This window comes from Lontra canadensis, unplaced genomic scaffold (assembly GCF_010015895.1).
Source record: "Lontra canadensis isolate GAN:19392208 unplaced genomic scaffold, GSC_riverotter_1.0 scaffold122, whole genome shotgun sequence".
NCBI classification, from domain to species: domain Eukaryota; kingdom Metazoa; phylum Chordata; class Mammalia; order Carnivora; family Mustelidae; genus Lontra; species Lontra canadensis.
Window position 1 is genome coordinate 2,739,093 of NW_022631116.1, and position 25,069 is coordinate 2,764,161.

The 25,069-nt window shown below is 46.5% G+C and overlaps 1 protein-coding gene across 4 annotated transcripts in view; it reads right to left on the reverse strand.

The window, feature by feature from the left end:
* The window catches only part of SPECC1 (sperm antigen with calponin homology and coiled-coil domains 1), a 218,428-nt gene that overhangs the window by 92,593 nt on the left and 100,766 nt on the right, over positions 1 to 25,069 (reverse strand). For all 4 annotated transcript variants that reach the window (XM_032841337.1, XM_032841336.1, XM_032841338.1 and 1 more), the window contains one exon: positions 10,620 to 12,199. In XM_032841337.1, the coding sequence (XP_032697228.1) occupies positions 10,620 to 12,199 (1,580 nt within the window). The remainder of the gene's footprint in view (positions 1 to 10,619; positions 12,200 to 25,069) is intronic.

Below are 25,069 nucleotides of genomic sequence, written 5' to 3' on the forward strand. Positions count from 1 at the left end.
TAAATGTTTCATAGCATTCTGCTGTCAGAGTATACCAATTATTTTAGTATGAGCTATGCCCCTTTTCTTAAGATTATTTATTTATTTATTTGACAGAGATCACAAGTAGGCAGAGAGGCAGGCAGAGAGAGAGGGAGAAGCAGGCTCCCCGCTGAGCAGAGAGCCCGATGTGGGGCTCGATCCCACGACCCTGGGATCATGACCTGAGCAGAAGGCAGAGGCTATAATCCCCTGAGCCACCCAGGCGCCCCGAGCTATGCCCCTTTTCTACAGTCCTTTAATTCATGTTACCAAATAGCTATCTATCTACCAATTAATGTAAGCCTGGTACCTAACGATGTCTTCCTAGATTTGGGGGGCACCTCCGTATACATGGGGTCCCCCGAGTGAACATCCAATGAATGGATAAACACATTAGACAGCAGGATCTTTTGGCTGGGATACTGTGATCAGGAATAAACAGGAATAAACAAAGAAGGTAGAAAAGGAAGGAGGGAGGGAATAAGGAGAGAACCGGCATGGGAAAGAACCAGAGCTTAAGGGTGCGCACTGTTTTGTGCAACTGGTATTTCAATCACAAAGGTGCGTAGCTCGGTACTGCGCTGGAAAATGCGTCATTGTAGCTGCTGTGGGTCATGGAGGGGGTCAAACGTTGTAGACACGAGAAGGCTGACGTCCGACAGCATCTGAAAAGCAGCCAAGGAAGGTGGCTTGTGAGCCCTGCCTCCCGAGCCAGACCACGGCTTTTTGCAGAGCTGGTTGGGCTCCACGCCAGGGAAGCCTGGGGCTGGGGCCCCGCTCACCTGGCGTCTAGAAACACGCATATTACTCCGGTGGGACTACTGTGGGTCAGGAGTGAAAATGGAGGGTGTAACCAGGGAACCAGAAGGTTGGGCACCCTGAGGGGGGTCTCCGCGTGCAGCTGAGGCTGCTGGCCTCCCGCGGCTCCAACCCAGCTCTGCCTCCTACGTGTTGGCTGGCCAGGATCACAAGCACCAAACGGTACACAGAGCGCTGGGGAGAAGCCCCTGGGATGTGCGTTGTGCACGGCTGGGGCCAGGGAACTCTTAAGTCAGCATACTGATGTGTGTTTCAAATCACACACATCATTCTTCCTTCTTAATTTGGGAATCATTCTCTCAAGTTTAGCAATATTTTCCAGAAAGTTCTTTTATGAAAAGCAACAACAACAACAGCAACAACAGAAACCCTTAAGTAACTTCACAGTTTCTGCCTGCAGGAGCTTGCTGGGTAGTAGCAGGCAGGTATTTTTATATTCATTTTACAGGTTTTTAAAAAAAGATTTTACTTATTTGACAGAAAGAGAGATCACAAGCAGGCAGAGAGGCAGGCAGAGAGAGAGAAAGGGAAGCACGCTCCCTGCTGAGCAGAGAGCCCGAAGCGGGGTTTGATCCCAGGACCTTGAGATCATGACCTGAGCCCAAGGCAGAGGCTTTAACCCACTGAGCCACCCAGGCGCCCCAATTCATTTTACAGATTGACAAATGGAGCAAGGGAGAAGTTAAGCCACTTAAAAGAACAGTCCAATTTACCAGGCAGCTAGGGCTAGCACCGTGTACTTCCATGACCCTTTCGGGCTCTGGGTTGCCGTCCACGTGACTGGCCTTCCCACCGGCCAGTTTTTTGTTCAGCAACTGTTCTATCTGACAACCAACAAGGTGATTTCCAATGTCTCCTTTTCATTAAAGAAATCACTTTCACACATTGCAAGGAAGACCTCTCCTCTCCAAAAATCAACTTGCTCTAGAAACAGGACGTGCCCATTCTCTGCTGAGCTCCAGTCCTTCCTGGAGAAGAGGTGGTTAGAGCCAGCCCCAGAGATAGATGGCAGCAGAGACCACTCGGGACTCCCGCTACGGGGCTAAGTCTGGTCTCTGGCCTTCCAGGATGGGGGACGCAAGGATAGGCAGGGTGGCTCAGAGGCAGACAGGGCGAGAACCTTTCCCCTGGCCTGCCAGGCTCTGAAACCAAGGAAAAGGTATCGTCATCAAGGGTCCGCACTTCCAGCCTCTGGAAGCTACTGGCGTCACCTCCAGGGTCGGGCCAACCTTTCTGGCCTGAGAACTAGATGTTCTCTTCCAGTCACATTCCTGCTGTCCCCACCCTCCAGCTCCCCCGGTGACCTCCTACTCTCCTCAAGATTCAGGCTGTAAATCAAACGAAAGGACATGTCCTGATGACTCAGGTTTTCACTGTGAATTTTTCTAGTGTGTTCGCGGCAAGTAAAATTCTCCTCATTCACTGAGCCTTGAGAGGTGGTTTTCTTCAGAGCAAAAGGCTTTGGCCTTAAGATCAGAATGTGTCGGGGTCCTTAGATCTGCCTCCAGAATTCTTCTATCTCTTCTTCATTGCTGTGTAAGTAGGAAGCAGCACAAATCAGTGAAGAGGAGTTACGAGCTCTGGGGTCAGACCCAGCTTTGAACCCTGGCCTTCCTCATCAATTAGCTAGTCACCTAGCCATTCTCTGCCTCAGTTTCTTCAGATGCAAAAAATTAGATGACGACAGTACCTCTAGCACAAAATTCTGATGATTAGATGAGATTAAATGATCTAAAGGGCCAACGAGTGCCTAACACAGAAAAAGCAGTAAAATATTAGTTATTAAAATACCATAATTTTATTTTTTAACATATTGATAGAATTATAGCAGCCTCTCCCCTAATTCAGTTACAAGTGTCTCTAACTTTCATTTACTTATTCAACAAGTGCTTCCCGGATACCTAATATATGGAAGAAGTCACAATGTTAAAATTACACAGCTGATTCTTGAATATGGGGAGGGGGGCGATTAGGGCCACCGACCTCCCCCCGCCGCAGTCAAAACTTTATGACTTTACTAAACCATAACTTTTTAACTCCACTGGAATGTAACTACTAATAGCCTTCTATTGACTGGGAAGCCTCACGAGTAACTTAAACAGTGGGGTTGAAGTATATTTTGTATGTGATATGCATTATGTACTATATCCTTACAATAAAGGAAATCAAAGAAAATGTTATTTAGAAAATCGTAAGAAAGAGAAAATTCATTTACAGTACTGTATTCACTGGAAAAAACCCCACATATAAAAAGGACCCCTGCTGGTCAAGGGTCGGCTGCGTCTAATACGAAAGTGAAAAAACTTGCACTGACTGTTTGAGTGGTTTCACCAGGAGTAAGAATGCGTTATTTTTGTTGTTTGTTTTTACATCTAACTTGGTTCCTCCAAAACTCCTTTTGCTTATTAATTAATTCCTGGCCCTGTTCTGAGTATATACTATTGCTGACGGAGAGCCACGTTTCATTCAAGCTGGCCAAAACCTGAACTATTTTTTTCTTTCTTTTTTTCTCTTTTCTTTCTTTTTTTTTTTTTGCAGAGCTGCTCTGCCAAGGGAGAGGAGAACATGCTAATTTAGTTTACACTTTTGTTATGGAAAAAGAAAAATGGCTATAAAGCACTCGGAGAAGAGGGTAAAAATCTGTATTTCACTTTGGGAACTTTCTAGACTTTTCAGAGGAGTGCTCATGGATGGGCTTCTCAGAGTGCTCACACCCAGGAGAGACAAAGGCTGGGGTTTGCAGAGGAGTCCTAAGGTCAACTGAAGGGAAGAATGGTGTTCAGGCCTAAGTCAGGGAAGATATTAATATGTCTAAAGGGCCAAATGGGCCCCTCAGAAGGGAAGGGGGAGTCAGCCCAGGAAATCCAGAAAGGGGGGACCACACTGGGTCCGCGGGAGAAGTGGTGCCCACCCCCTGAGTTACATGGGGGCACAGGGAGCGGGAGCACAGATCCTGTGGGTCAGGGTCTACTGGCAAGACCACTCTTACTCAAACATGGGATGTCTCCTGGCCAAACCCTCAGGTTCAGCTCCCACCCCCCTGCACAAGGTTGCAAGAACAGAGCCCTAGTTGGTAGTAGTGGGGGGGAGGTTGGGGAGTGGAGGGAACTGCCAGTCACGGCGACATGTGACTGCTCTGTGTCCTGGGCCACATGACTGTCCTGTCTGACCTACTAAAGGACGAAAGGGCGTTCTGGCTCTACAGAGGACACTTCCCAAGCTCCAGCTCCTGGTGCACAGCAGGCTTCAAGCTCTGGGCTACCAGACTGAGGCCTGAGGCCCAGTCCCTGAGCAACGGCCCACCTTGAAGGCTTCCCCTGCAGAACTTGCAGGCCTTTCCCCAAGCTGTCTGGATAAGTGTCTCCTCTCAACTTCCTCGGGAGAGCTAGAAAGCAGGGTCTGTCACACAAATTCTTTTCCTTTTCTTTTTTTTTTTTTTAGAGAGAGAGAGAGAGAGAGAGAGAGATAGATCACCGGTGCATGCACAAGGCAGGGGTGGAAGGGGAGGGGCAGAGGGCAAGGGAGAGAATCTTAAGGAGGTTCCACGCCCCACTTGGAGCCTCAGATCACGACCTGAGCCAAAATCAAGAGTCAGACACTTAACCCATGGAGTCACCCAGGCGTCCCCACACAAGTTTCTTACTGCCTTCTTCCCAGCACAAAGTCACCGGACTCTGGTCCGCCCAGAGAACTGATAACTATTGTCAGCCAAAGGCAAAGGAGAGAATGGGGAAACTGAGCTGAGGACCACCTCAATGTCCATGTCTTTAGCCTGAACAGTTCAACCTTAACCGACTCTCCCAAGAGTACCCAGTGCGTGACGCACGAAGGGGAAGGGGTCCATCCGTACGTTCTCCTGATCTCCACCTATACAGATTTTCCAATACTTCTGACCTCCTCCAAGATGCCAGGGTCGGGCAGGGGGCTTCCGTACAGGTGATCCCAGCTGATCTGCCATGGGGACAATGACCACACAGAGCTGAGGGCATGTCCTTGGCCACATCTTTCTCTCAAATTCTGGTTTTGCCACTTGTGGCCAATGGCCCCCCTAATGAGTTTGGGCTGGTGACCAATACTGGTCACACAGGGATTACTGTACCCCTAGTTTTCCCCAACCGTTCACAGCAAGTGTTGCTTTATAATCTCGTTTCTCCTCTGGAAGAGACACCTGAGTTTCTATAGTAAGAACTAAATCTCGGCGCGCCTGGGTGGCTCAGTCGGTTAAGCAGCTGTTTTTGGCCCAGGTCATGATGTCAGGGTGCTAGGATCGAGCCCTGCATCCGGCTCCCTACTCAGCGGGGAGCCTGCTTCTTCCTCTCCCTCTGCCTGCTGCTCTGCCTACTTGTACTCTGTATCTGTGTCAAATAAATAAAACCTTAAAAAAAGGGACACCTGGGTGGCTCAGTGGGTTAAGCCGCTGCCTTCGGCTCAGGTCATGATCTCAGTGTCCTGGGATCGAGTCCCTCATCGGGCTCTCTGCTCAGCGGGGAGCCTGCTTCCCTCTCTCTCTCTCTGCCTGCCTCTCCGTCTACTTGTGATCTCTCTCTGTCAAATAAATAAATAAAATCTTTAAAACAAAACAAAACAAACCTTAAAAAAAAAGAACTAAATCTCTAAGGACACCACCTATAAGCTTTTGCCCTTGGGGGCAGGGTGGAGTGGGTTGGGGGGGGGGTCAGTATTTTCTTTTAGAACTTCTGGGTTTCAAGACTTATAAAAATATTCTAACTTGAAATCAAGATCCTGAATAACTGAAAATCTCAACGTCAGAAAAACAGAAACCTGGACTGCATTATTGTCCAGAAAACCAGGAATCCCATGCTGTATCGCTTCTCGGCCTTTTGGCTAAGATCAAGTGTAGGAATCCCATGCTATGACACTCTGCTTGCCTCTGGCCGGGGCAGACATGTGCGTGGCTTATAGGAGGCTGAGCCACCCGGACTCTGTGGAAAGGAAACCCCTCCTCAAAGTCATACAGAGAGGCATGGTTTATAATCACCCAGTAAGCCCCCAGCAGAATGTTCCTATTGGGTATCAGAGAAGCTGACAAGAATGGAGATAAGAGCAGAAGACAAAGAAAGGAGAATAATAAAAAACCTCCGAAATCATCACAATGACTGTAGATGTCCTACCAATTTTCCATTTACCGTGTGAGGAACAGATCCACCCTGTACACCCCACCCCCCAAAAAGTACATTTTAATCGGGGCACCTGGGTGGCTCAATGGGTTAAAGCCTCTGCCTTCAGCTCAGGTCATGATCTCGGGATCCTGGGATGGAGCCCCGCATTGGGCTCCCTGCTCAGCAGGAAGCCTGCTTCCCCCACCCTCTCTGCCTGCCTCTCTGCCTATTTGTGATCTCTATCAAGTAAATAAATAAATAAATAAATCTTTAAAAAAAAAAAAAAAGTTTATTTTAAGGCTTTTCAGAGGCTCTTCTCACAGCATCTGAATCACTTAACGTAACTTAGCCAAACTGGAAACTTACACCAACTTACTACCACTATCAGGTCATAGGATGGTTTGGTATTGCTTTTCCTCTCTAAAAACAGGTGATCTCATTTTCTCATAATATTCACCTTCTGCTGAGAATTATAGCGGATGAATGCAGAGTTCAGGTAGAAGCTGTTCATCACCAAGAAAACTGCTTGGTGATGAGTGGGACACTCACCCTGACATCGGCTTACGGCAGTTAAACATGAGAGCTCTACGCGAAAATGTCTGGTGAGGCCACTGAGAACTGAAGAATTAGAATTTACTCCGGGGAATGCAAAGATGATTTAACACTAGACTACCTTAGAAAATCTGTTACTGTAATTTATCTCATGAACAAGTTCAAGCAGAGAAGCATCATGATCACATAAAAACTACTCTAAGATCATAGCTGAGGTCTCAGATCTACAGTAGATGTAGAAAAACTCAATCTCCAACCTTTTTTTTTTTTAAAGATTTTATTTATTCATTTGAGAGAGAATGAGTGAGAGAGAGCATGAGAGAGGAGAAGGTCAGAGGGAGAAGCAGACTCCCCAAGGAGCTGGGAGCCTGATGCGGGACTCGATCCTAGAAGTCTGGGATCATGACCTGAGCTGAAGGCAGCTGCTCAACCAACTGAGCCACCCAAGCGCCCTCAATCTCCAATCTTTAAAAAAAAAAAAAAAAAAAAAAAAGCAAGCAAAATACTTGTATCATTCAATAAAAGGTACACAACAAAATGCCTACAACAGGCATCCTTGATAGAATATTGAAGGTGCTCCCTTTAAACAAGGCCAAGATCTCTCTGTTCAGCACGGTACAGCAGACAAGGGCCTGCCCAAGGTCACAGACTGAACCATTAGCTAAGTCAGGATGACCCAAGCTTTCCACCTGCCAATCCACCACCTTCCTTTCCTTCATGATGGTTTTGTGCTGAACGTGTTCCTGCTTCTTTGGGAGCACGAGTCCCTTACACCTTATAAACTTGAATTCATGGCTGCTGGTGCATTCGTCAATATTCTGCTTTGGGGCTTCTACAGTAAGCTTCCAGTCAGCCTAGGAAGTCTGGGTTTTTATCTTTCTGAAGGTAACAGAAAAGGACATAAAGATTAGCACAGGTTCCAACTCTACTGATCAGATCTGCACACATAAGACAGCACAAAATTAGGGGCCCCTGGGTAACTCAATCAGTTAAGCGTCTGCCTTCAGCTTGGGTCATGATCTCAGGGTCTTGGGATCGAGTCCCGCATCAGGCTCTCTGTTCAGAGGGGAGCCTGCTCCTCCTCCTTCTGTATCTCCCTGGCTCATGCTCTCACTCTTAGATGAAGAAATAAAATCTTTAAAAAGGGGGGGGGCTGGTTGGCTCAGTCATTAAGCATCTGCCTCAGGCTCAGGTCATGGTCCCAGGATCCTGGGATTGAGCCCCACATCAGGCTCCCTGTTCGGCAGGGAGTGTGCTTCTCCTTCTGCCTCTGCCTGCTGCTTGGCCTACTTGTGTTCTCTATCACTCCCTGTCAAATAAATAAATAAAATCTTAAGAAAAAAAGATGGCACAAAATTACAGACCTAAGATCTCAAAACATGTAAAAGACACTCTGTGTGACATGGTGCCTCACACACTCTTACCTCAGAATACCAGTCAGAGCCTCTATCACCCTACTGACAAATGTCAGCAAGTAATATAAAAATATGTAATATATGATTATAAAATTAACAGCTTGATTTAAAACATGTATGCTGTTCCTGGTACTCCACAGAGAATGCAAACCTTTTTTCTTTTTCTTCAAATAAGACTTAGTTTATCCCAGAAAATTGTAAACTGTGTTGTCTTCATGTAGCTAAAGCTACAATAAAGGGCAAATTCGTACCTTTAAATGCTTTCATTATCAACCAAGAAATGACAGACTTAAACAAACAGAGAATTTTACTCAAAATACTAAGGATGAATAATGAATGAAAGGATGAACAGAGATAAAAGTAGAAACAAATTAATCAAACAGATTGACAGTAGAATTAACAGTAGAACACTAGATAAACTAATCCAGCCCAGTCTTTGTATTCAAGGAATGTGGAGTGACATACTCTATCCTTCTGAATAAGAAGATTATTAATATTTTAATTATGTTGATACAAGTCTGTACGCTTGTCCAAATGTGCATTCACTGGGAAAACATCCGGAAAGACATATAGCAAAATGCTAGCAGCATTTTTCTCCAAGTGGTGTCATTAAAGGTAACATTAATTTTCTTCTTCATGTGTTTCTGTAGTTTCTAAACCTTCTGTGATGAATATATAATTTCATGATCAGAAAAAGTGAAGATACAGTCTTGAGATACTAGATGATATTTCTTGGTGACACGTACATTTAACGTAATGTCAATCAAAGTACAAAGAGACCGAGGAAGGACCGAGGGGGTACTTTAAGAAGGTCACCCAGGAGTTCGAGCTTTTTGCAACAGTGATGGTGGGAAACATTCCACAGACCCCAAAACTTACTATAAAGCTACCAATTACCAATTTAAACTTCAATTAGGCAGCTGGCTAGTACCTTCTAATGGGACTGCTTCCATACTTCCAATAAGATTCTGTAAATTTAGAACACCAACAATGATTAAAACAAAACAACTCCTAACACCACCTACCACTCAGATCGCCACACGGCCCAATGCCAGGATCAAGTAGCAACAGACTAATCTGAAGGCAGATGAAGCCACAGAGAAAAATCCCCTGTGAGCTCATGGCACAACTTGTCTCTTAAAACAGTGACAACCCTGTGCTAAGGTGGGAAGTGGCTTCATCCTCTCTCACCCGGGGAGCCTGAACATCACAGCCCCAGAGCCTGGAGGGAACAGGAAACAGGAAGCCACCTGTCCGTACCTTCCCAGCACCACTGTGAGCCAGCAGAATATTAGAGCTACTGGCAATCTTCATCATGTAACCAAGTTCCAGAACAGTCAAAGGATTATTTTTATTTATTTTATTTTATTTTTCATTTTATTTTTTTAAAGGATTATTTTTAAAACTGAAATTGTGATCATTTACTTTCACTGTGGGTTGGGGAAGATCTTTCCCAGCGAAGAAGGAGAGGAGAAAAGAGGCAATGAACTCCGATGGGAATGACCCAGTGACCTGATACCAAGCCCTTGAAAGGGGTTTAGGGAAACGAGCACTCTCACGAACCTGCTGGTTGGAACAGATCAGGATGGTATTTCTGGGGGGCAAACTGGCTGAAATGTATGCAGCGTCTTTAAAATGGTCGTATGCTGACACTGTAGGCCAATGTTTAGGAATTTTTCCTAAGGAAATAATCAGGTATTTTAAAAAGTGTTTACAATATCGAAAGACTGGAAAAGAATATAAATGTTCAACAAACAGGTGACCAGAAAATTACACATGAAATGTTTATAGAAGAGACTACTGTCTGGCCATAAACTCATGTTTCAAAGAATAATGATGAGAATATGCTCAGAAAATACTGAATGAAAAAAAAAGAGTATGGACAAGATAAGCCTAAAATGTTTTTGAAGATTCACTTATTTATATTTGAGAAAGAGTGTGTGTGAGCGTGTGTGCGTGCGCTCGCATGCGTGTGAGCAGGGCTGGGGGGCGTAGGGGGTGAGGGACGGAAGAAACAGGAGAGAGGATCCCCAGCAGACTCTCTGCTGAACAGGGAGCTTTATGTGGGGCTTGGTCCCATGACCCTGAGACCGTGACCCAAGCTGAAATAAAACTCCCAACCTACTGAGCCACCCAGGTACCCCTAAATTTTTTTTTTTAACTTGCAGGACACACACATACATAAATCTGGGGGAAAAAAAAAAAAACACCACAAGCCCCAACAAATTAGTGTTATATTATTACTTGGTAGGAAAATTAGGGATGAGTTTAATTCTCTGTTACCAGCAGCCCAAAGCATGCTAACTGATAGGCCTGGGTTAAGTCCCTCTTATTCTGAGCCAGTAAGACTCAGCTTATTTGCTGCCTCTTCCAAGAAGCCCTCCTGCACTACCTTCCTTTGTCCCCAATTTTTCTAGGCGCTCCTCCTTGGCACTGGACTCTGAGCTATCCTGTGATACTCTTTTTCCCTGTGTCGTACTCACTCATTTAATTTACTCTATCCCTGCTACACTTGGAACTGGCCACAGTCAGAAATTGGAGTGTTTCATTTTTGTGCCCCCGATCTGTGCGGAAGGGAACAGACCTTCAGGCTGGGCACTGGATTCTCTGCGCTCTGTGAATCTGAAGTTCAAGGAGGGGAAGGACTAAGAAGGGTGAGCCAACATGGGGACAGAGGTACACCCTGCCTTACCTTGGCCAGCAGGCTCGAAACATGTTTGACTTCACTGTGGGCCTTCACTAACTCTTGCTTGAGCTCGGTGCAAGACAGCTCCAGCTGCTCCTTCTCCGCGCGAGCGACCCTCAACATCTCTTGAACCTCACGGCCCTCGGCCGTGTGCCCCACGGGGCTGGTCTCCGTAGCCTTCTGCTTCTCGTTCTCCAAATGAGCCTTCAGCGACCCGTGTTCCATCCGCAGCCCTTCGAGCGTGGCTCGGCACTCCTCCAGACTCTGAGCCATCGCGCCGTTATTCCGCCGTTCCAGGTCCAGACACCCATTCAGTTTTTCGTTTTCTTCCTTCAGGTGTTTAATCATGTCTAAAGCGCCTTGGTTTTCCTCCTCGACCTTCCGCAAGCTGCAGGTCAGCTGCTGCTGGATGTTGAGCAGCTTCTCTCTTTCGAAGCGGCCCTGGTCCAGGATTTCGGCACACTTCTGCTCCAGCTCGAGGATCTTTCCCTCCTGCGCCGCGGGCTCCTCGTTCTTCACCCGCTCCTGCAAGAGGTTCAGGAGTTTCTCGTTTTCTTGACTCAGCTGCTCGGCTCTCTCCCGGTGCTGGTGGAAGGACGTTTCTAAGAGCGCCTTCTCGTCCACAAGCTTCTCGTTTTCGGCGGTCAGCTCCTGCACCATCTGCTGCTGGTCGGACAGTTCCTGCAAAGTGGCCTGGAGCTCTTCAGCCGTGCTGTGATGCTTCTCCTCGATCTTCTGGATCTTTTCTGTGAGGGAGGCCAGGGACAGCTCGCTCACGTTGTTAGGGGAACTGCCGCTGGTCGAACACTTGGAGCCCTTAAAGGGGTTGCTGGTGGAGGACAGGGCCTGGGAGGGGGTGTCTGCTGCGATGTGCTCAAAATCGGAGGCATCGGGGGACAGAGAAGCTTTGGTAACGTCGCTGCTCGAAGAGCCCGATGTCCGTAATGCATTTCCGTGTCTGCTGTTTGCGAACTCCTCAATATCCCTGGACAACTGATGCCCCGTCGGGCTGCCGAAGCTTGACTCCTGAGTTAGGGACGTCGGGCAGCTGCTGTCCCCGGTGTGACTCACGCCCCCCTCTGAATTTGGGGAATGCTCCAGGTAAGTCAGTTTCTCCCTCAAGGCCCGGTTCTCCTCCTCGAGCTCTGCAAGTTCTTTCTGGAAACTCTTGTTTTTCTCCTCTAGAGCACGTATCAGGGGTTCTGAGTCCCCCGGCGAGGAGGAGGTTCCGTCTGGGCTGATGTCTGAAGCCTCAGCTCCTTCAGCGCCTGGAGTCCTTTTCTCCTTGCGTTTCTTCAGTTCGCTTCGAAGCTTGTTAATTTCACTGTCTTTCGCTTTGGCTTCGGCGAGAAGTTCCCGAACCTGGGACTCGAGCACGGCCTTCTCCCCGCCTTCAGGCTCTTGCTTGGGTCTTGTGGAAGTGGTCCTCAGGTGCTTAGTAGGGGTGGGCGTGCTGGAAGAAGTTGGACTGGACGCCGGCTTCCTGGGGTTGGAGGGACCGCGTGGCACGGTTCTCTCCCTCGAGACAGTTGCTGAAAGTTCTCGAGGAGCTGGAATGCCCGTCCGTTTGGTTGTTGGCACGGCCCCTAAGGACAGAAGGAGTAGAAACCAATGAAGCAAGGCAAGTACTTTTATACATGAAACCCAAGTGACTTCAAGTCACGTGGGTTAGTGAAGAGGGTAGCTGTTGCCCTTTACTCATGCCCCCCACACCCCGGCTCTGGATAAGTATTTGGGTCTGGCTGTGTTTCTGTGCCTCCTCCCACAGCCCTATACTTTGGGGGAAGCTGGACTCCAAGCCTGAGCTCCTTCTCATAACTACATCCCATCACAGTTGCTGGTTCGAGGCAGGTTTCTGGGTGAAACAGCAGGAGAGGGTTGAGTCATATAAAGTCTGGGAATGGCTGCCACCTCTTGTCATCACAAGAGGAAGAGAACGCAGAGTACACAAAGAAGGAAACCGAATTCTTAGTAGCACCGTGGAGTTACCCAATCTGTCAACCCTGGAGCTTAGCCTAGAGCCGGCCGTTCCAATGACACAAACCAGTAAATACCCTTCATTCACGGCACCGTTAATTGGGTTTTCTGTAACTTGCAGCTTAATGCGTTTGAACCGTAACCTTGGCAACTGAACAGCCTCCCGACAAAATGCAAGTTCATCTTGAATTTTTTAAATTTTTTTTCAAATTCACCAACATCTTGTGAATGAGCATGAATTGGACTGAGAAATCATGACACACAAATAATACCACGTTAAGACTAATCTAACCCAGTGACGCGCTGCTTTAATCACAGGTGGCAAAGGTGTGCTTATTTGTATCCTGAGAAACAAGAGTAAACGGAGCAGGGCCACCTTGCATGCAACTGTGGTACAGTTTTCAATGTTAAAGGGATTTACATAGTACGGAAGTGATACAGATCTTTAATGGGAAATGTAAGTAAGGAACTGTTTTCTATTTTGGTCTATACTACATTACAATATTAAAATAAATTCTGGGGGTGAAATCCCAGACATCAATCTCTTATATGCCTCAACACACCTCAGAGGTTAGCGTGTAAATGAACATTTTGAACCTATTTTTACAAACTGGAAGACCCCTGATGACTGGAGGCTGACTGCTGTGACTTACCTAACTAACTCTGCACGTTGGGTGGAAGGTCTCCAGTAACAAAGGACCCTAGAAGGAGTCACCAATTCCCAGGGCTCCAAAAGGGAGAAAGTGGCGGGGGGATGCCCGCACAGACTGGCAGCAGCCACAGTCCACAAGCATGGAGCAGAGCCCAGCGTGGCACAGGAGCCCTAAACCTGTGGCCAGGACGCGACTAAGGAGCACCTGTGGATCCGAGTATCCCGAAACGGGAGGTGATGATGTGAAGGCCAATGCCATTCACTGCTGCGTCTAACAGTCAAGTGCCCTTGAAAACTCTGAAATAAAGGCTAAACTGGGGGCACCTGGGTGGCTCAGTTGGGTGGGCGGAGGACTTGATTCTGGCTCAGGTCATAATCTCAGAGTCCTGTGACCCAGCCCTGCATGTTCTCAGGCTCTGTACTCAGCAGGGAGTCTGCTTCTCCCTCTGCCCCTCCCCCTGCTCCTGCTCTCTTTTAAATGCTCTCTCCTTTTAAAAAAACATTTTACTTATTTATTTGACAGAGAGAGAGCACAAGCTGGGGGATGGGAGAGGAAGAAACAGGCTCCCCACTGAGCAGGGAGACCTATGCAGCTCGATCCCAGAACCCTGGGATCATGACCTGAGCTGAAGGCAGATGCTTAACGACTGAGCCACCCAGGCACCCCAGTAAATAAAATCTTTAAAAATAAAAAAGAAGGTAAGCTATCATACTAATATACAGAAAAACTATGGTTTTTACAGTAACTTTTCAAACTAAATTACTGGAGAGCTAAGACTACTATGATACACACAGTACTTTTGGCTGACTTGCATCCTACTTAATGGAGAAAACACTCGGGGAACAAAAGATTTATTTAATTATTCTTGTAAAATGAAGATCGCAATCACTCAGCAATAAAATGTTTTAGTAATGCTGGATTAGGTAATCCTGATGATGCCAAGGGCCCCTAAGGTCAACGGAAGATGGGAGTCCAGTTTTGGCGCAACTGTCGTCAGAACAGCAGGGAGGATCTGGAACTGGTCATCACAGAGCCGCTGGCCCTTCCGTATACAGACACTGAAACTAAGGCTCCTTTTCGACCGTTTGTTGGACGGGCAGGCCTCAAACTGCACAACAGATCAGCTCTGTCATCATTTCCAGCCCCAGGGGACTCCGCCCTCTGCTGCCAAATCTTAGTTCATTCTCCACATAGGTGTTACTACTTGCACCTTACCTAAACCGAGAGGAATTTTTTAATGTCCAAATACATTTGTGAAAGACATCCAGCTGTGTGTTATGAAATACACAATCCAGTCGTATTTGTTACTACATCTGTTCTTTTTCTGTAATCCCTTCTGACACCTCATCAGCACCGAAGGAAGTCACTAGTATGACTGTTTTCCTAAGTTGCTTTTTTTTTTTTTAAAGGTTCTTCCCAGCTTTGTACGCATCATTTCCAAAACTGTAATTACCAGAGGTTAAGTGTAGAGGGTGGCGAAAATTCACTGGGGGACCAGACTAAGGTTGGTGCATGGCGGCTCACCGCCTCATGCAGCGCAGGTGTCCCTCGTCCTGGACGCAAAGGGTGAGTCCTATTGCTCAGAATGCAGTCAGTCAGAGGCTCTACGACTCTGTCCACCTCAAGTACTGTGAGTAAAGACGCCTCACTGCTAGGGCGCTTGGGGGGCTCGGTTGGGCAACTGTTTTCGGTTCAGGTCATGATCCCAGAGACCCAGATTCAAGTCCTTCATGAGGCTCCCAGCTCAGCAGGGAGTCTACTTCTCCCTCTGACCCTCCTCCACTCTTTCTCTCCCACTCTCTCTCTCAAATAAATAAGATCCTAAAGAAAAAAAAAAAAAAAGAAGCCTCATTGCTAAGCATTATGTCCTGGAACCCTGAAAAGGGGCACAGGTCCTGACACATACACCATGGCAAGGGGGGCAGAGAGGTGGCCGGAAGCCTGGGGCTGATGGAACAGGGACCGCTTGGCTGGCACTCTTACTTCCTGGGCCTTTTCCCCATCCTCACACCAGACCATCACTTATTCCTACTGAGGCTGGCTGTCAAACTACATGAATTTAAAATAAAAGCAAGCTCCACCTCATAATTGGGAAGACTAATATGATTTTTTTATAAGATTTTATTTATTTATTTGACAGAGACAGCAAGAGAGGGAACACAAGCAGGGGGAGTGGGAGAGGGAGAAGCAGGCTCTCCACAGAGCAGGGAGCCCAATGCGGGGCTCGATCCTAGGATGCTGGGATCATGACCTGAGTTGAAGGCAGATGCTTAATGACTGAGCCACCCAGGTACCCCTTATATGTTACATTCTAAAATGCCAAATGAAGGGCACCTGGGTGGCTCAGTCAGTTAAGCATTCACCTTCAGCTAAGGTGATGATCTCAGGGTCCTGGGAACGAGTCCCGCATTGGGCTCTCTGCTCAGCTGGGAGCTTTCTTCCTCTCCCTTTGCCCCTCTCCCTGCTTGTGCTCTCTTGATCACTCTCTCTGAAATAAAATTTAAAAAATCTTTAAAAGAAAAATATATTTAAACATCCTCCCCCCTTTCTTTTTTGGTAACCACCCAAAACCTAAAACCCTAAAACCTGCTGTTTCTGGAAATGTTTCCATATTTTTGCTTTGTTTTCCTTTTGGTATGGATCCAGTCGAGGTCCTTAAGAATGCTTCATCTAAATGTCTGAACTGTCCTCACAGGAACTCCTGATTCCAGTCTCTCCCAGCTTGGAGACCTAATGGACCAATATGACTTAAACATCTTGCTTCCTATTCTGTTCTAGAATCTGTAAGCATTTCCCCCCTACCCCCACCCCACCCACCGGATGCATCAATGTCAAACTTCTTCCCTGGACTTTCAGGGTCAGGCATAATAGTGTCCAAATCAACATATCCAATCTTTTCATTTTAGGATTGTTTTTTCCCCCTCCCAACATACCTATTTAACCCATTCAATGTCCCCAATCTATCTATGGTTTATTGAAATAGCATTTCCTTTCCACTGGATCCTTCTAATGGGCATTTAAACATAGTTAACTCTCAATTACAAAAAAAAAAAAAAAAAAAAATCTGGGGCACCCGACTGGCTCAGTCAGTAGAGCATGTGACTCTTGATCTTGTGGTTACGAGTTCAAGCCCCAAGTTGAGTGTAGAGATTGCTTAAAAATAAAAGATTTTAACAAAAGAAATCTGGAGTCCACATCGTCCTCCAGCTAATATCTGATCTTGTTTACTGGTTGTCTTCCATTCTTCCCCTGTCATTCGCTCCCCTACCCACTGCCATTACTCAACCGAAACCCTATCTACTGAGGCCATCGGCGACCCCCACGTGGGCCAACACAACAGACATCATCAGTCCTCTCAGCAGAGCTGGCACAACTCCCTCCTTTCTGAAGCACACCTCTGATGTCCCACTCTCTGGGTTTCTCTCTTAACCCAGCAGCGGTCCTGTCTCTTCCTTTGCTGGCTCCTCCTCCTCTCTCTGCTTCTATTTGTCAGAAGCTTCAGACCTATGTCCTGAGCCTTTTTTCTTCTTTTATTACAAATTATTTTCCTGGTGATTCTACTCCATCTCATGATCTTAAAATACCACCTATATACTGATGATTCCCTAATTGGGCTCTTATATGAACCTCTCATCTGAGCAACAGATCTGAATATCAAACGACCTACTCGATCAGCATAAGTGAATTATAACAAAAGTACCTCTAGTTTGGATTAAAGGCATAAGGGAAGATTGAGAAAGAGTGAACAGATTGTGCGAAAGGCCTGGAGTGCAGAGAGCACTGGCAAGGAGGGGGCTGATAAGGAAGAAGGCTCATTTATCGAGGGAGCTCAAGGATGGCCTCACTGACAGAGCTGGAGTTTAAAGGGGATCTACACCCATTAAAACAAGGCCAGAATGCTTGGAAGAAAGAAAAAGTCGGCACAAGAAAAAGCTCTCAAAAATTTTAAATACTTTCTTTTTTTAATTAAAAGATTCAATAGAAAGGATGGAATGCAAAATCAAGGAACTTTCCCAATATGCGGAAAAAAGTGATAACAAGATGGAAATAGAAAAGATTAAACACTCAGGGCCAATCCAAAAGATCACGCAGTCAAGTAACAGAAGATCCAGAAATAGGACCACATGGGTGGCTCAGTCGGCTAAGCATCTGACTCTTGATTTTGGCTCAGGTCATGATCTCATCAGGGTTGTGAGATTGAGCCCCGAGTCCTGTTCTGAGCTCAGCTCAGAGTCTGCTTGAGATTCTCTCTCTGTCCCTCCCTATGTGTGCGCACATGCTCTATAAATAAATAAATAAATAAATAAATTCTTTAAAAAAAAAAAAAGAGAGAGAGACCCAGAAATATAGAAATATAATATAGAAATATAGAAATATAGACCCATGGAAGTGGAGGAAATTCCCAAAGGACTGATGTGAAAGAATTCCCCAAGGATGAAGAATATTGGGTCTCCAGAACTTGTGTCACAAAAAGTGAATGAAAAAGACCCACATGATGGTACAATATGCTGTCTATTAATTTTCAGAACACCAAGAATGCCTACAAGTCTGGGGAAGGGGTGTGAGCATGAGACTGGCCATATTGTAGCAATACTGAATTCTTGGAGGCAACAAAGCAAATGCCTTCAAAGTTCTGAGGGAAAACGATTTTCTTTTTTTTTTTTCTTTTTTTTTTTTTTAAAGATTTTTATTTATTTATTTGACAGACAGATCACAAGTAGGCAGAGAGGCAGGCAGAGAGAGAGAAGGGAGGAAGCAGGCTCCCCGCTGAGCAGAGAGCCCGATGCGGGGCTCGATCCCAGGACCCTGGGATCATGACCTGAGCCGAAGGCAGAGGCTTTAACCCACTGAGCCACCCAGGCGCCCCTGGGAAAACGATTTTCAATCTAGAATTCTATCCCCACCCTAACTATAAACCAATCATAGAGGTAGAAAATAAATTTTAAAACATGAAGACTCAGAAAAAAATTAAACTGTAACACCCTTAAGTTATTTGAAAACAAAGGAGTAAACCAGAGAGAGAGAGAAGGTGAATGATCCTGGGAGAGCAGAGGTTCTAACAGAGCAGACCAGTCAAGGGGAGTCTCAAGATGGTACCCATGGACCAAGTCGGGAGAAAAAATCCAAGCTGGGTCAAGAGGATAAAGTGCCACTGACGGAAGTTTTTTTGAAGGAACATCTAATTGATGAAGAATATGAAAAAGAATGAGGATATAATAAAAACAGTGAGAAAACCAGAAACTTCATAAAAACAAGGAGTTGCATAAGAAAGGTCACAAAATCATAACAGATGACTTTACTCTGCAGCGAATATATATATATATATATATATATATATAGTCACAATTACATTGATACTATTTCAACTGATCTATACACAATCTGCAAGATGATTTTGTAGAACATTGGAACATTATCCCAGGTAGCAAAAAAGTTAGGGACGCCTGGTGGGCTCAGTAGGTAGAGCATGTGACTCTTCCTCTTAGGGTTGTGAGTTCAAGCCCCACCCTGGGTGTAGAGATTACTTTAAAAAAAAGATTGGGATGCGGGGTGGCTCAGTTGGCTGCGCATCTGCCTGTATGTAGCTCAGGTTGTGATCTCAGGATCCTGGGATCGAGTCCCACATCAGGCTCCCTACTTAGGAGGGAGCCTGCTTCTCCCTCTCCTCCCCACTTATGCTTTCTCTCACTCTGTCTCTCTCTCTCTCTAATAAATAAATAAGAAAATCTTTTTTAAAAAAAAGATTAAAAAGCCTTAAGAAAAAGTGAAAGTACAAATGAAAGACAAGGGAAGGTAGACCACATGTGGAAAAAGCTGGTAGAAATGGTAGTGACAATAATATCCAACCTCATTTGGCAAATGGCGAGTTTCAAAGATACTATATACAACTGACAAAACAAGAAATAAACATGGAAAATGTTACTGAAATAAAGGATGTAGGCAAGAAAGGAACTTAAAGGAGTCATGTTAAGACTCTGTGAGGAGGTGAAGTTATGAGTTAAATCCTCATCTGTTAGAGGAGGAGTCAACAAAATGTCTATATTTGAAAAACCAGGGGCACCTCGGTGGCTCAGGTGGTTGAGTGACTGCCTTCAGCTCAGGTCATGATCCTGGAGTTCCAGGATGGAGCCTCATCGCATCAGGCTCCCTGCTCATCAGGGTGTCTGCCCCTCCCCCTCTCATGCTCTCATTCTCTTTCAAATAAATAAATAAAATCTTAAAAATAATAAATTTGAAAAACCAAAAACTAGCTATGTCAGGAGAATGAGAAGACAAGCCACAGGCCGAGAGAAAATACTTGCAAAATATGTATCTGATAAAGGGCTGTTATCCAAAATAGACAAAGAACTCAAGAATAAAAAAAAACTCGATTAAAAACGGACAAAATACCTGAACAGACACCTCACCAAAGAAGACAAACAGATGGCAAACAAGCATATGAAAAGACATTCCACACCACCTGTCATTAGGGAAGGACAATTTAAAACAACGATGAGAGGGGTGCCTGGGTGGCTCAGTGGGTTAAAGCCTCTGCCTTTGGCTCAGGTCATGATCCCAGGATTCTGGGATCGAGCCCCACATTGAGCTCTCTGCTCAGCGGGGAGCCTGCTTCCTCCTCTCTCTCTGCTTGCCTCTCTGCCTACTTGTGATCTCTACCTGTCAAATAAATAAATCAAATCTTTAAAAAAACAACAACAACAACAACGAGAGACCATGACACACAAATGAGAACGGCTAAAATCCAAAATGCTGACACCTCCTCCTGCCGAGGAGGAAGTGGAGCAATACGAACACTCGTTCATTGCTGGTGGGAATGCAGAATGGTATGACCACTGGGGAAGACGGTTTGGCAGTTCCTTACAAAACTAAACATACTCTTTGCCATGATTCAGCAATTGCATCCCCTGGTATTTACCCAAATGAGTTGAAAAATCACGTCTACGCACAAACCAGCACACAGCTGTTCGCAGCAGCGCTATTCATAATCGCCAAAACGTGGAAGCCACCAAGATGTCCTTCAGGAGGTGATTGGAGGAACCGTGATAGGTCCAGGCAATGGAGTATCATTCAGTGCGAAAAAGAAATGCGCTAGGAAGCTACAAAAAGAGGGCGGATCCTTAAATACAGACTAAGAAAAAGCAGCCAATCTGAAAAGGCTCCGTACTGTACGATTTCAACTATCTGATATTCTGGAAAAGGCAAAATTATGGAGACAGCAGGAAGATCAGTGGTTGCCATGGGGTGGGGGGAAGAGAGAACGAACAGGGGTGCACAGAGGACTCTTAGGGCCATGAGTCTATTCTGTATGATAATATCATGGTGGATACATTTGTCCGGACCCACAGAATGTAAAACCATGGACTCTGGGCGACTGTGATGTGTCAACGTGTGCATCAGCTGTAACAACTATACCACTGCGGTGAGGGACACTGATGGCGAGGGAGGCTGTGCACACTTGTGTTGGAGGGGGCAGGGGTTGTATGGGCATTCTGCGCTCGCCCAATTTTGCTGTGCCCAAAACTGCCCTAAAAGTCTATTTAAAAAAAAAAAAAATGCAGCGTACATAAGTATAAGCGGTTAACTTTGAGAAGTGGGAAGGTGTAGGGCAATAGCAGTTTTGCTTTTCATGAGAAGGGGCCCTGTCCCATTCCATTTTCTAACCTGTGCATGCACTACCTTGGATAGTAAGCATGGAGAAAAAGAAATGGGAATGTTTGCAAATCGGTGCGGAAGTAGGTAATCAGCAGTCCGTTGGTTTTACGGGGAGCACTGTTCCTTTGGACTTAGAACAAGTGAGATAAAGGCAAAAAGTCTGAGGCCACACAGCCAGAAGGAACCAAGCCTTGCTATCAAATCGCAGGCCCCACCTTGCTGGTCAGGCTGCAAAGTCATTTTTTCCCAGCTAGACCAACCCTGCGGGGAGTTTCAGTGGAGTATCTTCTAGAGATTCATGTATTTCATATTAAACCTCAAAGAAACTCCTCTACAAACCAAACGGCGGGGAAAAAGCACAAAAGAATCCTACGGAGGCTAATGAACCGCATTCCTTGCTTATTTTGCTGCCTTCGAGAAAAGCAAAGAATAGGCTCCTCATTTAGAGATGGTTTTTGAAACACCATAAAAGTTTTCTATCTTGTCTTCATTTTGCACCCCCTCCCTTTTTTCTTCTTTTTTTCCTCAGAATGCCAAATTGATTTTACTCGCACTCCACTTGCTCGGTGGCTTGGGTGAGAGTTTAAAACACTTGTAAATTTGTGTCCTTCTCTTTCCCACAGAGCCACACTGTTCCACGGCCACCATGAACAGTGCTCCAGACGGGAGAGGGTCTCTGAACAAAAGCCCCCTAACACTCTGTGGGGGCTCCGGCCCGGGGAGGATACAGTGACCACTCTGTGCTGGGCTCAAGGCAAGATAAGGCAGGAGACAAAGCGGCAGTGTTAACGAGGAGAGATGACAGCACGAGCTGAACGGCTCCTTGTGGGCGGCCCACACGGCCGGGTGCCGGCATCTCCAGGAGAAGCCAAAATGCAAAACGGTTCTGGAAGGGCAGCTCCCAACATGCCATTTGAAAAGCACAGAGCAGGCGGGGACGTCTCCTGTCTGCTGACACTGAAGTGGCTGGGGCAACGGCTGGTCTCACAATTGACTCTGCGTGCTGGGTAGGCCTCCTGGCCCACTGTGTGCGCCAAATGAAATCTTCACAACACCACTGCACAGGAGATGCCCCCCGGGGTCCCCGGGCAGCAAACACAGAGGAGGAGGAGGGGCTGAGAGCCGTGGGACTTGTGTGAATTGGAAGATCTGCCTCTCCGTGCACAGCCTTTCTCTCCGCAGAGATGGGAAAAGATCCACTTCCCAAGTTGTGAGTCTTTCTGGGGAGGGGGGAGGTATGCGGAGCCCAAGGTGGGGCTGGAACTCACAACCCTGAGATCAAGACCTGAGCTGAGCTCAAGAGTCAGATGCTTGACCGAAAGAGCGGCCCAGGCACCCCTAGGAGTCTTGATGTAACCGAGAATGACCCGCTCTAGATCACAGTTTAGCTCTGACTCCCTAAAATTACAACTTGGCTGAGTGGTAGCCCCATGTCACTGCAATCAGCGAGAAAACTTCCAAGTGCTACCATTAAAAAAAGATAGCGAATTCACCTGAATTTGCAATGACAGAAATTAGAGAATTAGGTGGCCAGGGCACACCGAAATAGGTTTATCTGGATTACCATCACTTTTTTCTGTACTTTTTCTTAAACCACGCATAGGTCAAAACATAGAACTTTAAGGAACTGACCACATTCTTCACACTGGGAGTTCATAAGGCGGGAAATGATACTACCACTTAACGTGCATAGTGCTTTGATTTTCAAAGCATCTTCATACACGTTAATTTGAGGCTCCCAAAAATCACTTGGCAAAGTATTGTTATCTTCATTTTATGCATAAGGAAACAGAGTCTAGAGGCTTCACAACTTGCCCATGGGTCTCACAATAAGTACGTCTTCCCATACCTAAGGAAGCACAAAATGTGTTATTTCAGAACTGGAAGAAACAGAGAAATCATGTAACCTAATCTTTCATACCAAGTCGTAACGACAGCGTCTGATCTTGGCTGCTATTTCCCTGAAAATCCTTCGTCACCGACGAAGATTTTCAGGGAGAGAGAAGCCGGCATTAGACAGCCCTTCCGCCGTGGGAAGCGCAAAGATTTGGACAATCCTTCTTTATATGTGGCTGAATTTGATCTTCGTGAACATGGCACGTGTCGGTTCCAGTTCTGGGACAATCTGGAACCACGAAGAACAAAATGACTGCTTCTTCCACATGACATCTGAATATATGAAGGCAGCTTTGTTTCTCCTCGGTTTTCTACTCTGTAAGCAGAGCATTCCTGCTCCTTCCCGCCAAGCCTCAGGGGAGCCGGGGGTCACTCATCGGGTGGACTGCCCTGGGAGTCTCTGATTTAGCAATGTCCCTCTGAAACGTTACCCAGAATCTCAAAAATGCTGCAGATGTGGTCACCACGAGCAAGGAATCCCCTGGTCACAAGAGAACCCCCAACTCAAGCTTGTAACAATCAAAGGAAACGTTTTTGGCTCATGTAACTGGAATGCTGGGGGCAGGTCTAGCTTGGGGTCCAGCACAACTGAAGAATGTTCTCGTGGCTCACTGGCTCTCCCTCCCCTGCCCCTGCGTTCCTCAACAGGCCGCCTTCATCAGTGAGCTGCCTTGCCTCATGCCAGGGGGAGGTCTGGACGGTTCCAGGCCTCACATCTGCACGCCACCACACCCAGGGAAGAGGAAAAATGCTGCACCCCCTGGGCGGGATATTAGATGACAACTAAAAATTACATATACTGTTTAGCAAGTTACCATTGTTTCAGGACAAAGTTTCCCCGTTAACTTCATGGCTAGAAAGAACCATTTTATTTTGCAGGTCAGGATTTTGGAAAAGGCTTGGCTAGGCAGTTCTAATTAAGGTCGATGCTGCCCGGTGATTGCCGTCCCCGTGCTGGCTGGGGGCTCAGTCACTTCAAGACTGGCTGGGCCGGACAGGCCAGCTGGCTCAGTCACATGGAGGAAAGGACAACCAGGGCCATCACAGGGGAGGGGAGCTGGACCACTGGAGTGTGTGGGGGGGGAGAGTATTCCAGTTGGTGGCCTTGGGGTGACTGAGCCCATTACAGAATGGCTCGGGGCTCCAGGGCTATGTCTACACACAAGGGTGGGGGTTCACTGCAGGGCCTCTCATAAGCCAGGCTTGGCGGTTACATGGGGTTACTTCTGTCCTATTCCACTGGCTGAAGCAATCCTAGGCCTGCCCTGATTGAAGGCTCACATTCTTGACAGAGTCGGTGGCAAAGTCACCGCGTGGAAGAGCGCACAGGGTGGGAGGCAGTTTCCATCTCTGGAAACTACAATTCAATTCATCACGCCTCCCTAGGTTGATGACACAGTTTTCTCTCGTAAACCCATTAACTGTGTGCCTCTGTTTCCCACGCTGGTGTTCTCATCGTTAAAATGTCGAGACAGGGAAGCCAATGGTAATTCTGCTGATGACTTGCCGGTTCCAAAGAGACACTGAAGACAGGGTAAAGTTTACGCTGGTAAATACGAGATGCTCAGTTTTGGACACCTTGTGGGCCAAGCTGGTGCCACTTCTTCGGGACAGGGAGAAGAAGTAAAGGAGTGTGGCTCAGTGGGTTAAGTGTACAACTCTAGATTTCGGCTCAGGTCATGATCTTAGGGTCACGAGATTGAGCCCTGCGTCGAGTGTGGAACCTGGTTAAGATTCTCTCTCTCTGCCCCTCCTCCCACCCCTGCTCCCTCTCTCTCTCTCTCTAAAATAAATAAACTACTTCACCATGTTCTTCAAAATCAAGCTCTAAGAGCGGTAAAAATATGTTTGGCGTTTTACCACCCAAAGCCTAAAGTGAACCTTCCCTTTTCCTTGACTTATGTCATAAATATTTGTAATTGAAAGAAAGAAAACGGCTCTCCCCTATGTACAACTTACTCTGCAGTGGATACCCTACACATGTGAGCCCATTTAAACCCTTCGTAGCAGGTGCTGACTTCATGCATATATTACGTCGCAGGAAACCGAGGCAGAGCTGGGTGCAGATACCCTGCCCAAGGTTACGCTGCTTGAGCTGGGATTCGAACCCAGAAAATGTGGTCTCCAAAGTTCATACTCTTAGTCAACAAACTCGCCCCTCTGCAAGTAGAAATGATAACGCTCTTTCTAAAACTGATGTAATCAAGATCCCCCACTTTCCTGAGATGCGCACAAGAAGAGATATGGAAAGAATGTGTTCTTCTGTGTCGACACAGA